General features: G+C 40.7%; 4 protein-coding genes across 9 annotated transcripts in view; all 4 read left to right on the plus strand.

Moving 5' to 3' along the window:
• The first annotated feature begins 53 nt into the window (after positions 1 to 53).
• LOC115010455 (serine/threonine-protein phosphatase 4 regulatory subunit 2-A-like) lies at positions 54 to 5512 on the plus strand. 3 transcript variants are annotated; one of them, XM_029435006.1, is made up of 9 exons: positions 54 to 225; positions 848 to 929; positions 1147 to 1317; positions 2102 to 2195; positions 2298 to 2335; positions 2509 to 2583; positions 2820 to 2969; positions 3446 to 3717; positions 4285 to 5512. In XM_029435006.1, exons 1-9 carry the CDS (start codon positions 192 to 194, stop codon positions 4614 to 4616), a joined length of 1248 nt encoding a protein of 415 aa, XP_029290866.1. In that variant the 5' UTR covers positions 54 to 191; the 3' UTR covers positions 4617 to 5512. The 3 variants fall into 3 exon arrangements, with proteins under 3 accessions (XP_029290866.1, XP_029290867.1, XP_029290868.1); XM_029435008.1 differs by lacking the exon at positions 54 to 225 and adding an exon at positions 490 to 508; XM_029435007.1 differs by lacking the exon at positions 2509 to 2583.
• A 1698-nt stretch (positions 5513 to 7210) lies between these two features.
• Positions 7211 to 8603, plus strand: guca1b (guanylate cyclase activator 1B). The gene is made up of 4 exons (XM_029435902.1): positions 7211 to 7414; positions 7847 to 7996; positions 8148 to 8262; positions 8479 to 8603. Exons 1-4 carry the CDS (start codon positions 7211 to 7213, stop codon positions 8601 to 8603), a joined length of 594 nt encoding a protein of 197 aa, XP_029291762.1.
• Positions 8604 to 9164: 561 nt separating this feature from the next.
• On the plus strand, positions 9165 to 10841 carry oard1 (O-acyl-ADP-ribose deacylase 1). Its single transcript, XM_029435052.1, has 5 exons — positions 9165 to 9448; positions 9580 to 9745; positions 10154 to 10212; positions 10309 to 10421; positions 10545 to 10841. The coding sequence occupies exons 1-5, from the start codon at positions 9404 to 9406 to the stop codon at positions 10693 to 10695; spliced, it is 534 nt and encodes a 177-aa protein (XP_029290912.1). The 5' UTR covers positions 9165 to 9403; the 3' UTR covers positions 10696 to 10841.
• A 1252-nt stretch (positions 10842 to 12093) lies between these two features.
• LOC115010481 (synaptotagmin-2-like) overlaps positions 12094 to 13607 on the plus strand; it is a 61241-nt gene continuing 59727 nt past the window's right edge. For 2 of the 4 annotated variants that reach the window (XM_029435047.1, XM_029435051.1), the window contains exons 1-2: positions 12241 to 12368; positions 12470 to 12533. The gene's annotated coding sequence lies outside the window, so the exon portion shown is untranslated. The other 2 variants (XM_029435049.1, XM_029435048.1) reach the window with 2 other exon arrangements.

Below are 13607 nucleotides of genomic sequence, written 5' to 3' on the forward strand. Positions count from 1 at the left end.
TGGCTGCGTATTCCGTCGCTGCGAGGGCATTTAAATGCGTTGTTGATGTCAGGTTCAAATGCAACGCATCTTCCGCTATTGTGACTACGTAATTTTCAGACATGCGCAGTCGTGTCTGCCACCAGCTTTGTTGGGTTGCTACATGCTACTGCTAACTAGCAAGTATTTCCTGCCTGTGACTGGACACAGCTATGGACATCGACGCGTTATTGGAGGCGTTTCAAGGCAATATTTACAGTTAATTAAATAAGTGATTTGTTATTAGTGAATTATTTTGATATTTGTTTTAATGCTCTGTGTAAAATCGGCAATGTTTGCTAACTACGTTGTGTACGTTACCGTAATTTAGCTGACAACGATTAGCGTTTAGAAGAAGCACCTAACGTTAGGCACAATCTGATCTGTCTCTGTTTGGCCTAGCTACGTTTTAATCTACAAGATACAACATGTTATATTGACCTATTTATTCCCGGATTGACACTTGGAGATGATGTGAACAGCTGGCTTGGTAGCATCACAATAAACATGCTAACTTTACTAACTTTTACAAGAACTTTCCAGTTAGTTAACTTAAATTGGTATTCGACGATTTTATGATTTTTGTGTTTAACTTGTTTTCTTTCTTGTTTTGTATTTATTCACTTGACAGTACAATCATTTGATAATTGCCAGTGCAATACAATATGCCAGAAGTAGCCTGAATAGCTTACATTATTTTCTAATAGTTTTCTGCTTCTGAGTTGTTATGAAAACTTTAGTTTTAACAAACATTGTGTCGTTCGGTTTGGGTCTGATTTGTTTGTTTGTTATTACTAATAAACTGTTCTGTTTTTTTTCATGTGTGCAGATTTTGAGAAGAAAGGCAAGAAAGAGACCTGTCCTGAACTAGAGCAATTCTTGTGTCATGTTGCCAAGACGGGGCAGCCGATGTGAGTAGTCTACAAAGGCTCACACAAAACATTACACACATTACATTTCTACCAATCTTCACACACATCAGTGAAGACATCAGTCTTCCTGTGAATGCAGCTTGCTTGATGAACTTTAATTGGGTCACTCTGACTCAGTTTGTAAAGATGTTTTTTTTCCCAAGTCTTTTCGTTTTGTGTGTATGACGTGCAGACTTGCATTTCCAATATCTTCCAGGATCTCGTGGTCACATTTCAAAACGTACTTTGTGTTTAAGTTGGAAAAAGTCATGGATGATTTCCACACTTCAACACCAGAACAGAGAGTGCCACATAATCCCAATGTAGAGTATGTTCCTTTCGGAGACATGAAGACGAGGATCTTAAAAATGGTGGATGGTTACAATGGGTGAGTAAAGCTGCAAACGACCCCCATATACAAAACTAAATAATGTAGCAGTTCAGTGACGTGTATGCTGTGCACACATTAGTGTTATTATTCTTTTGATGTATTCAATGGAGTAAAAGCATAACCAAAAGGAGAGAGAGATATTTAGGTGTGCATTAAAAATAAAGAATTTAAATATTAAAATCCTCAAATAAGCTGAAATCAGGTCGGACCCACTGTGTGCTGTTAATCATTCATTTCGATCTGCCAGAGTTGTGTTACTTCCTCCACATCAGCTTTAAAAGTATTTGTGAAATGCGTTCAAATCTGAGCTTCAGAGTCCAAAGTCTTTTTATTACTGTAATGTAGCTAATTTTCTAATGACAAGAAGGAAAGTTACTATCAAAATAACTTAATGATTTGAAAATTAATATCAAGTCTTTCACACCTGAAATCACCAGTTACTTTACTACTAGTTTAAGTAGCTCCAAGCAAATAAACTAATGCAAAACAACTGCTATTCCTAGGTGCATCAGTCAGACAGAGCAACACTTATTATTTCAACATTAAAAGGTAAAACTGTGCCCCTAAAAATTAGTTTTGACAAAAAAAAAAATCACGTTTTAAAAATTCCTGTCAGTATTTCTGCGCCGAGGTTTGAACAGGTCTGTTCAGATTGAGCTGAGTTTTTTTTTTTTTTCCTCATTGCGCTCCAGTGCTGCCAGGTTGTTGGCAGGTGTTGATGCTGGCTGTGAGACGGCTATGTGTGGCTAATCCTAAATATATCCCTTGATAACCTTTCCAGAATCCCATTCACCATCCAGCGTCTATGTGAACTCCTTACCGACCCCAAGCGCAACTATACAGGAACAGACAAGTTTCTCATGGGTTTAGAGAAGGTGAGGACTACTCCAAATAAACTATTTGATGATTTGAACAATTTGAAACTTTCCATGGTTTCACATTGAATTCTAATATGCATGACTGTTTGTGTGTTGCAGAATGTAATGGTGGTCAGCTGTATGTACCCTGCATCAGAGTAAGTACATCAGCTGTTAAGCTTTTGCTCCCCTTGCTCTGCTGGCTGCAGTATTTCTGTTAAGCTGCTTCTGATGCACATTGACAGCTCCCGTGAATTTGCTTATTCAGTCACACTTACAAAGTTACAATTAACAGCCAGTTGTTTTTGTGCCTTTTCTACTTCTTTCGAAGGAAAAATGGGGCATCCAGTGTAAACAGAATGAATGGAGTGATGTTTCCTGGTAACTCTTCTGTATATTCAGACAGGTGGGAGCCACAGACTTGGCAGTGATTGACTTCCACAAATCTAAAATTGCCTCATACACCACACCAACAAGTGGAAAGTTGAATTAGTTTAAAGTCAAACATCAACAATCCAACAAGGCTTATAGTAAGGGCAGTTATATCTTGCCTGTCAGTAGTGGTCTTAGTAGTTCAGCTGATTTGCCATCTTGTGATATGACTTGCGTATGAAATGGTTATTTTCTTCTTCTTTTTTGCAGTCGAAATGTAAATGGACCAGACACACCAAAACCGCTCACCAGACCAAAGCTGTCATTGTCTGCTTCGCTTTCCACCAACGGACTCCCCGACTGTACGGCCAGTAAAGAGCCAGAGCCAACCACAGAGGAGGTGGAGGAGCACCATATTGGGTAATTGAAATGAGTATGGTACATGTGTAGTATACGAGTCTCGCATAGCCCTGTGTCAGCACTGGAGAAATGTCTGCCTGCAGCCATTATCATTCTGGTATAGGGGTTTTTATTTCTTTGAACCAATCACAATGATCTTCAGCTAAGCACAGGATGCAGTGAGCCTGTCTTTGCAAAATATATAGAGGAAGGGGAGGAGAACTGTGTGAAGTATGTGGCAAATATCAGGCTTGTCCCCACAGTCTACAAGCGTTGAGTCAGACTGTAGTATACTGAGTCAGTCTTCTCAGTATCTTGTAATGCAGGAACATTGATGATATCTGGCAAGCCCTGACATTTCCTCCATAAGCAGATAATCTCAAGACTCCACCTTTTTTCTTTTTAAAGGAATATACAGTATAAGCGCTACTCGTGGCTTTTAATATTAAGTATAGAACTTAATGAAGTGGTTCTCTGTGTTTCTGTCTTTACTACAGTGATTCCTCGCCATCAGAAGGCGAAGCTGCACCAAACAGCGGGATAAAGAACAAACACCCCGAGGAGGAGGAGGATTCTGAAGCTGACAAGCATGAGGTCAAGAGGCTCAAGTTTGATGAAGAGGATGAAACAGAAAGGGAAGAAAAGGAGTCATCTCGTTGTAAAGGGTCGGAGAGCTCGTCGGAGACACCGGACTCTTCAGAAGTCTCTTGTAGCGACGAGTACAAAAGTGGAACATCTCGTATCACGGCTACTATTTCAGAGGATCATGGTGAGTGTTAACTCCTCTTTAATTAGGCTGACATCTGTGTATTAAAGTGTTGCAGGACCAGCACGGTGGGTATATGTGGTGTGTTCAGAGGCAGCGGGATCATCTGTAGCAGTCAAAACTCTTTCAAACCGTCTGCACAACAAAATGATGGATCTTTCTCCTGCAACTCTCTCGGCTGCTAATGTCACCACAAACACATTTGACAGATCCTCAGAATTAATTTGTGGGTATTAGAGGGACTGCACAACACTGTTTTTGCTGTCATGGTGCATTGTGGGTAATGTAGGCGTTAATAAAAAAAGATGATATCAGGTTCTGATGCATTGATTTTTGTCTGACAATGTTGTAGATGTGCAGCGTTAAATATATTATAAATAATACATTTATAAGTTAACGACCACGGCCTGTTTGACCGATAGAAAAATGATTAATCGTTTTGTGTCTGCCGTAATTCTCTGGTTCCAGCTTTTCAAATATGTATGTTTGTTGTTTTCACTATTTTCTGACATTTTTATAAACAAAATATTCGTTAGTCGCAGCGCTAATGTTGTCCACTTTGGTCCTCAGAGCCCAGCAGCACACAGACAGAACTTTCTGAAGAGGAAGAAGACTCGTCTGAGAAGGAGGACGTCCCCAGTCTGCAGAAGGACAGCACTGTGGATCAGCCCGAGCAGCCGGCTCCCTCAGAGAAGAGTACAAGCTTTGAGGAGGATAATGCGGAGAGCAGAAGCAGCAGCAGCAGCAGCAGCAGCAGCAGCAGTGATGGAGAAGGCCTACCCAGTGACAAGCATGTCCCCTCTTCTAGTAGTTCTCCTGACTTGTCAACAGAGGGCGACGCTGACAGTTCAAACAGTGCAAAGATGGCAATGGAACATGGGGAACATGGGGAACATGACTAACTTGAAGCCAAGCTTGCCAACTGACTTATTTTTTACACTGTATGATACCACACCAAGGGTATATGTGTAGCACTGTGGACCTCTGGACTTCAGGATCAGGAGCGATGTGAACCACAAGATTCCTCACATGGGTCTTTTGTCCTCTTCAGTTTCAACTCCTCAAGTCTACACATGACTTGGTCTTAAAACTGGAAGGAAATTATTTAAAGATAACAGAGACTCTGCTTTTTTCACTGTTGACTAAAACTTTTTCTAATCTTTTTTCCTGATTTTTATATGAGCGTTATAATTTAACCTTCAATAACTGATGTATTCGGTGACTTCATTATTCTCATGTCGTTCGGCATTTGTTTCCTAAAAGATACGTTTGACAGTCTGAGTTGCGTTTTGGCCTAAACATAGTTGTTTTGACTATTCTTCTGATGAATGAGATCGTGAAGCAACATTTCACAGAGGTCTGATTGATTTTTCGATGAAGCACATTGCATAAAGTGTATTTCTTAATAACGTGATCTTGCACTTGTTAGCATTTACCCCTTGAAGGCTGTCACCGTTTTGATTTCTCACAGAATGAAGCCAATTTCAAAACACATGTCATGCCAGTCGTCACCAGTTTGACTTGATAGAATATTAGTTTTCCTCAAACGAAAGCCATTTCTGCATCAAAACCTTTCAACAAAAACACAAGGTACTTTTACACTTTCTGTATGTCGTACCTTGGTTGTGCAAATGTCCCTTTTTGATAGTCTGGATTTTTACAGTACGCATCTGTAAATGTTTTTTTGTAGACTTGTAATACATGTTCACTGCTTTCATAACACTGATAATCGCTGGAAATTGAATGCTTGAGCTTGTATCATAGTATTCATGGAAAGCAATAAATGCTAAAATTCAAAGTGTAGTATGCTCGGTTAATATTAAGGAAGTTGTTCTTTTGAGTTGTAAATCCAGTTATGTTTCATATCTGCAGAACAATGAAGGCCACTGAATTATTTAATGACCTTTTAGCCTCGCTTGAGGCGTCAACCCTTGATAAAAGTCACCCATCATTAGCTATATGACTCCATCCCCCCTCCCACACACACACACACACAAATCCTCTTGTCTAACACTTAAGTTCACGACCGTACACCTCTGAAACTAAGGACCACCGTTCTGTCTTCAGCTGTACTTCTGTACTCTTATTTTCCAACACTTTGGTTAATGACCAAATGTCTTTAAAATTAATGACCTTCCCAACAGCCTCAGCTGGACGTAAAGTTAATTGCTAATTGGCAAATGCGTTCATAATGACACACAAACTAACTGACTTGTGAAAAATGTCTGGATGAAGGAAAATACGGGGAGGATTTAATATGTCTCTTGTATAAGCAGGTGAGGATAACATCCAGTAACACCTCAGGTGGCCTTGACACCTCTAAGCTATGATTATCACTATCCCTGTCATCAGCACAGGAAGGTATCGGGCCAGGCCAAGCTTTCGTCTGTATCGATGGCTACAGTTACCACTAACAGTGACACATTATTTCTACATGACTACTCCACTGGCCAACACTCAAACAAGGAAGTTAGTTTGCTACATTTTCCCACCCATTTCCCAAATATACAGTATTTCACTGTTGTAATGTCCGTCATTAGAGAATTTAGCTACAACACATTTATTATAGGCTTCAGTGAGACTGGAGCAGGCGTGTAAACAGTAATCAAGAGGAGCACTAAATAACATGGCATGAAGGTCTGAGCTGTCTGGGATAAATAAACACTTGGCCTGTGAATCAGCCGACTGGTCAGGAACTCCAGGAGAAAAGACTTGAAGGAGTACATCAGCGAAAGAAAGAGATTAACGAAGCGTGAGATATCCTGATTTTTATTAGATAGAAGTCGGCCAAGCTCTTCCAGAAACGCTTCATTTCCCATAATGCAACTAATAGCGTGTTTTGATTAGACGCTCTCTGATTGTAAACAGCTGTGACTATAAGCAGACCTTGATCTGTAAGATACGTAATCACTTCCCATTTGACATCATATGGTATACAGACCTTTATCTTGAGTTTACTTTAGCGTGTTTTAACTTCACGCACACACATTATGCAAACATTTATTCATAAAGTATGATTACAATGTTAACTAGAAGGCCACCCGGGGGGCACAGATTTCCACCAATGTACTTGAAATCTATTATTAGGGATTGTGTTTACACAACGCTAACAGATGGACGTTCTAGCATAGGTAGAAAGCAACAAAGAGATCCTCTCATGATCTTTCTGTGAACTAATTGATTATGAACTAAGTAATCATTTATAATCCCTTATCATGTGATCCATAACAGTCTGCGTCTCATCCTGACTCTCAGAGCGGATTTACCACAATAGAGAGTCCAATTATAATTCAGCGTGTGTGGACTTTCGTGTAATTTTGATCTACTAGATTTCTTTCTGATTTGCACAAAGTCTGTTGCAGTCTGTCGGCTCGGCGGACTAACGTTTGTGGATTTTGTAATGTTTAGGGAAGCTTTAAAAGCGTCACACAGGAGAAACTGCTTCATGTAATGCAAGAAACGGTCTTTTTAGGGAGTTGAAGATAAGATTTCCACAATGGGTCAGCGCCTAAGCGAGGAGAGTGACCCGGACAAGGAAATCGATGTGGCAGAGCTGCAGGAATGGTACAAGAAATTTGTTGTGGAGTGCCCGAGTGGAACGCTGTTCATGCACGAGTTCAAGGGATTCTTTGGTGTCATTGACAACAAGGAGGCCGCAGATTACATTGAAAACATGTTTCGAGCCTTTGATAAGAACGGCGTAAGTACAAACTTCTGGTGTGTGGAAGTATTAAGCCTTTTGTCTCATTTTAGTTCTGACACTGCACTTCTAATAGTAAAGATTTGTTTATTGGAAGTATTTGTGACATTTGCTGTGTAAAAATGTACAGGTTCCAGCTTCTGATATGTGAAAATGTCCCTTCATAGACCTCTATGAAAGTAAACCTAATATTTTATCTGAATATCAGAAAAGAAAAGTACAAGATGTCAACTTGGATCCTGAGAAATTACGATGGGCATTCTTTCTAAATTATTTGAGAAAATAATTGGCAGATAAATCAATACTGAAAGTAATCCTTAGTTGCATCCGTGCATATTTCTTTTAGCTGTTTTATCTAGTAAGAGCACTATTTATATTTCATCTGTTTGCCTGCTTCATAATGTTGTATCTCTGTCTTTTCATGTACTCTAGGACAACACTATTGATTTTCTGGAGTACGTGGCAGCCTTGAACTTAGTCCTGAGGGGTAAACTGGAACATAAACTTAAATGGACATTCAAAATATATGATAAAGATGGAAGCGGATGCATTGACAAAATAGAGCTTCTTGAAATTGTGGAGGTAATATTTACTACCATACAGTAACTATATGCAATTATTGATCTGTAAAGCTTTCAAAACATTTGAAAGAACATCACACGATAAATCAGTGAGCTGTAATGAAACGTAGTCAGATCAAGGAAGCTGTAACTTACTTTCCTGTCACTCTCAGTCCATTTATCGACTGAAGAAAGCCTGCCATGGAGAGCTGGATGAAGAATGTAATCTTCTGACCCCAGACCAAGTGGTTGACCGGATATTTGAGCTGGTTGATCAAAATGGAGATGGTGAGTGTTTGCCACAGTTTTCTGACAGCTTAAAAGGCTTCATGAATGATTTAAAAGGTCTGTGTCAGGCCGCTGTAGTGGCTTTGTGGGGTGATAATGTAAATGTGTGAGCTGTTACTTGTGTGTATTAAAAAAAGGGAAGGTGTGACTCTTCTGGTCTTCTCCTTTAATGAATTCAGGAGTATAGTAAAATAATGACTGTCCCTCGTCACTTAGGGGAGCTCTCGCTGGATGAGTTCATTGATGGAGCGCGGAGGGACAAGTGGGTGATGAAGATGCTGCAGATGGACGTCAACCCCGGAGACTGGATCAACGAGCGAGCATGCAGTTCTGACTCCTGAGGCTGGAACATGAACTGTCAATCTGTCACGTGTGTGACCTGTGTTGTGATTCTGTATCTATTGCAGTTTCTATGTAAAAGACAAACACCGCAGTCATCCTGGCATTATCCTGTATGTTGTCATATAAGATTTACAATTTATAACTGTTGCACTCACTTTGTTGCACTCACTTTGGTGCACTCACTTTGGTCCCATCATAACTCCGCCCAACTTGAACCTGAATAGAAATCTAATAAAACTGAATAAAAAAACATCTGTGAGGGTTTGCAGGGTCTTTAAAAACAATAAATAAATACCAATTTACCACTGTCTGTTTTGTTTAAAAGAAATCTAATTCATCGCAGCTTGCAGTTGGATGAACTCATTTGTGAATTGAGAATAATACAATTTAATTCAAAGACATTACATTTGACAGCTCCAGTTTAATGAGAAATATCAAGTTTGTAAAGACAATTTCACGACTTTTTTTGTCCAAATAGGTACTCAAATGATGGATTCTGCTAATATATGTTTGTTCAGGTACCTTCTGTATTTATTCAGGTTCCGCCCCTCCACGAAGTCTCTTGTTTTCTCGCGAGAGGATAGAGAGACTTCGTGACTGCTTAATTTCCTGCTTCAAAGTGACTAGTCTACTGAGCAAAAACCACCCCGAAAGTACCTTTATTTAGCATTAAAACTGCCACCTGTACCATTTATTTGTTAGTTATACGAGACACTTCACTGTCGCATTATAAGATAGCTGACAAGTCTTCTAGCAGCGGTTTTATTGTGTGTTTCAAGATCACTGTTCACTATTGTCAATGTCGTCTGAACTTGAGAAACCAGTCAACACTGACAGCATTAAGGTAAAGCTTGACTTGGTTTTACGTGCGCTAAAAAAGTGTGTTTCTGTTATAGTTTCCCTTCACCACTGTTTATGCATTGTGCTTTCGTTATGCTTTTATCACACGGTGCAACGCTGCCCCCTCCTGGCTAGCCTGCAGAAGACAGCTGGAGACTGAATTATGTCACTGGGAGCCTGTTCTCCTGCCCTGTGGACGAGGCTTTGGCCCATTGCATCAGTGAGGACTGCCGCATGGGGGCAGGCATAGCAGTGCTGTTCAAGAAGAAGTTCAAAGGGGTAGATGAGTTAAAGGAACAGAGTGAGTCAGCCCTTTTTTATTAAAAATTAATCACGAGTGGAAAAGTCGTTTTTTTGAGGGGATTGATTCCCAAAGCGATCATTTTTGTTCTGCACAGAGAAAACAGTTTTTTTTTGTTTTAGTGGAAGTATAATAAAAATATCTTGAAGAAATCATCTCTACACTATCACATATATATTCTGTAGCCATTGATACAAAAGTTGGATGCATTTATGGCTTCACCATCCCATCACATGCATCCTTTCCTCCCAAATGTATCTAAAATCCATTCTCTTTGGAAACGTAAGGATCACCTCTAACATTTTAAATCAACATCTGTGGCTTGGACATGATTTGATGAGTTTGTAATGACTTGTTCAACAGTGCCAGTTTAAGGGGCATATCTTTTTTTTTTTAATCTCCAAACAGAAAAGCTGACAGGAGAGTGTGCTGTACTAAAACGAGACAATCGTTTTGTCTACTACCTGGTAAACATGTAGCAGTTCATTCCAATTTTTCCCATTGCAAATTCTCATTGTAGTTAATATTATTATTATTATTGCTTTCCTTTTATCATATTGCAGATCACCAAAAAAAAGTACAATCAAAAGCCCACCTATGAGAGCCTGACGCAGAGCCTGGGGGACATGAAGTCACACTGTGAAATGAATGGTGTAACAAGAATATCAATGCCTCGGTTTGTATAATATTAAGTCATTTAGTGATGCATCATCAAACTAGGTTTAAGAGACAAATAATATTTAGCTTTCTAGCGTTTTAAATGTGACATGATTTCCTGTTTGCTCTCTCTTTCTGACAGTATTGGTTGTGGCCTTGATAGACTGCAGTGGAACAGTGTGTCGGAGATACTGGAACAGGTCTTTAAACACACAAACATCTCCATCACAGTCTACAGCCTCCACGAGAGATCAGACGCCTCTGCGACGAAGGAAAACATGCGCAAAAAATGATTGATTGAAAAGTTTGTTTATTGTAATTATAAGTTCATGCACTTTTCTGTGTTAATTCCACACTATGTAGCTACAGTGGTAATCTTTTTTTTTATTGGAATGAAATGTATAGATTACTTCAAAAATAAATCTCTTTTTTCAAAATACACCAAATTCTCATGAACTTCTGCGACACATATTTCTACTCCTCTATTCGCTGTATATACATTCACTTCTGCAACATCACCGGGTTAAGCTATTTCACAAGATGAGGGCCTGCGTCCCAAACACGCAAATCTAGATTTGTATCTAAATCAGGGATTTGTTCACCCGTCCCTTCTGGTCACGTGGTACTTTACTCTAGGATATTGAGGCATCTCTTTATTTGCACATTAACCTACCAGGGCAATTACGTTGAGCAAACAGTGCATTTGTATTTCTCTGTCTGCATCATATAACTTGTCGAGTGCTCATTGTAGCCTCTGCAGATGGGTGAGGTATTGATGCATGCCGGGGGTATTGTTCTTCAGTGCAGCGGGGGACACATTGGAGGGACCAGATGTGAGTCCAAAGAAAGAGTGGCAGGGAACCTGACACCACAAAGACACATCCTACATCATCCATTTTCACCAGGATGACGACAGCCTTTGAACACAAACTGAAGTGGGAAGAGTTTGTATCTCTATTCAAAGCAGTCTATTAGAGTAGTCGAATTAATCTAACTGAAGGGGGTAATAATATGAAGACCTGTACTTCAGGTGTGAGTAATTATAATAAACCTCAGTAGCAGTGAGTCTGAACTGTCTCAGTAGTTTCCCGTCTGTGACCCACCCTCTCTCCTTTGGGGCACCTTCAATAATTCATGAGGAAAAGGCATTAACCGCTGTACACCGCAGCTGCCTGCCCATTTCCCCCCGAATATCTATGGTTGGCTGGAAGACTGTACTTCGGCATCACTGCAACCAACCCCCTCTCCTCCTCCCTTCCCATCCCCCTTCTTGCCTGGCAATTAGACTCCACACTGCAGCAGAGCCACCTAGCCGCGCTGCAGTGAGTGCAGGGAAATCTCCCTTCATCTGACCTGCTGTATCACCTCAACATGCTGCGGCTGGTGGGCTGTGTCTGCCCTCACCCCTCCTAACAGCCCCTCTCTCTTTGTTCAAATGCAGCTTCTGCTTGTCCAACTGCGGTCCACTGATTTCGACGCCGCTGCTCTCCCCCATTCCCACTCTCACTCCTTTTCTCCCACACACGCTCCCACAGCCCCCACACCCCCCCCCCCCCCCTCCCCCCTGTTTCCTCCATTGCTTTTTTGCTTGATGCGTATGAATTTGCACAGCTCAGCATTCTTCTCCACAGGCACTTAGGCAAAAGAAAAAAAGAGAGAGATGAAGCTGGGTGGGAGGGTTTCTGGTGCACCACACAACTGGCCCCCTTCCAATTAAAGAAGAGAGCTTATGTTATTGAAGAGCAGCTTAGCCAATCAGGAGACAGTGCAGGAAAAGACGGCAGGAAAAAAGCAGCAGAGCGAGTGGGCAAGAGGAAGAAAAAAAACTGCAGTGTGTGAGTGTGTGTAGTTTTTATCCCTCCCCTGAGCAGATCTTTATCAATTTGGGTACTCCAGTCTTGGGGTGCATTTGAATGGGTGTCTGTGTGTGTATATGTGGCAGAGTTAACAGGAGGACAGGGTAAAGGTGTGTCTAGATGGCTTTGTTAGACTCCTGACTTATTCATTCTGAAACTGGAAATAAGAGAAAGTAAGAGAAGATTGATTATTTTTCTCTCTATCTCAAAGTGTCTCGGAGCCTGTGGAGAAGGGGAAGAGCTTGGTGTCCAGAGGAGAGCAACCTGCACAAACGGTAAGCTGCTACGTTCTCCTCCTACTACAGACACGCTGGTTCTTTTACACTTCTGAAGTTGTTTTTGTGTTCTTTGTCGGCGTACAGTCTGGTTTATTTGTCCTTTTTTTTTTTTGTCTTCCACGTGTAATTACATTTTGATATAAACACAATACTTAAAAATATTTTTTTTTATATTACAAATACTTGACAGCAAAGCAGAGGGGGAGGCACAGAGGAAGAGAGGGAAGGAGGGGGAAGGTTAGTGCGGGACTCCCTGATGCTTCTAGGCAAGTTTCTGTGCACACGGTTCTCTAGTGCTGCAGTATCCCATTACATCCCTGAGTGGAGCTGCCTCAGCATCCAGCCGGTGTAAGGCACAACCATTAAAACCAGCTTCATATTTCTAAAATAACCATCACAGTTTTAACTTATTTGTGTTCCCTGAATGGGATAAGAGTTAAGTTGTGTCCCTTATACTGTAAATTCAATGCACACTGATGTTTTTTTTGTGCTGCTGCAGCCCCTTTTAGTTGTGTGGTGCATGCTCTCACTGTGTATTGTGGGTATCATTGGGGCTGCTTAGATAACAGATCGAATTGGCCCTGATAGTGTTTGAGCCTACTGATGAGTTTTTTTTGTTTGTTGTTTATCCGGTGCTCTGGGACTTCCTTCAGTCTGAGCCTGCAGCAAAAGTAGGCTCTCTGATTGGGTGAATTACGCCTACTTGACTACAGTGTACCAAAAAAAGCGAAAGAAATAGTGTCTGTGTAGCTTCGCTGGAGTGATTCTACACTGAAGATATCTTTCATCATTATTGTAAAATAAGCTCAAACAAAGGTGCAAAACAAGTGATTCGTACAAACACACGTTTATTTTCCAGTATGCATTTATTATCAGCTTTCTCTTAGCACATTTACAGTTTATTTATTACATCCCACCATTTTTTTTTTGGAAGTCTGACCTTCATCATTTGTGAATGAGGATATGATACTGTCCAGCAGTGGGCAGTGTGTGTTTCCTCTGTAGAAAATGTCTGTGAGCACTGGCCTGCTGCAGAAGGGGAAGAAATAATGGACGGACTTGGAGTGTATT

Source organism: Cottoperca gobio, chromosome 7 (genome assembly GCF_900634415.1).
Source record: "Cottoperca gobio chromosome 7, fCotGob3.1, whole genome shotgun sequence".
NCBI classification, from domain to species: domain Eukaryota; kingdom Metazoa; phylum Chordata; class Actinopteri; order Perciformes; family Bovichtidae; genus Cottoperca; species Cottoperca gobio.

What these genes read in the sequence shown, in the direction of transcription:
- guca1b (XM_029435902.1), top strand. Translation starts at nt 7,211, where the DNA reads ATGGGTCAGCGCCTAAGCGAGGAGAGTGACCCGGACAAGGAAATCGAT. An exon ending in GAGCCTTTGATAAGAACGGC is followed by an intron (nt 7,415 to 7,846) that starts GTAAGTACAAAC and finishes CATGTACTCTAG; the next exon opens with GACAACACTATTGATTTTCT. An exon ending in GGTTGATCAAAATGGAGATG is followed by an intron (nt 8,263 to 8,478) that starts GTGAGTGTTTGC and finishes CTCGTCACTTAG; the next exon opens with GGGAGCTCTCGCTGGATGAG.
- oard1 (XM_029435052.1), top strand. Translation starts at nt 9,404, where the DNA reads ATGTCGTCTGAACTTGAGAAACCAGTCAACACTGACAGCATTAAG. An exon ending in TCAACACTGACAGCATTAAG is followed by an intron (nt 9,449 to 9,579) that starts GTAAAGCTTGAC and finishes CCTCCTGGCTAG; the next exon opens with CCTGCAGAAGACAGCTGGAG. An exon ending in ATCGTTTTGTCTACTACCTG is followed by an intron (nt 10,213 to 10,308) that starts GTAAACATGTAG and finishes ATCATATTGCAG; the next exon opens with ATCACCAAAAAAAAGTACAA.
- LOC115010455 (XM_029435006.1), top strand. Translation starts at nt 192, where the DNA reads ATGGACATCGACGCGTTATTGGAGGCGTTTCAAG. An exon ending in TTCTCATGGGTTTAGAGAAG is followed by an intron (nt 2,196 to 2,297) that starts GTGAGGACTACT and finishes TGTGTGTTGCAG; the next exon opens with AATGTAATGGTGGTCAGCTG. An exon ending in GTGGAGGAGCACCATATTGG is followed by an intron (nt 2,970 to 3,445) that starts GTAATTGAAATG and finishes TCTTTACTACAG; the next exon opens with TGATTCCTCGCCATCAGAAG.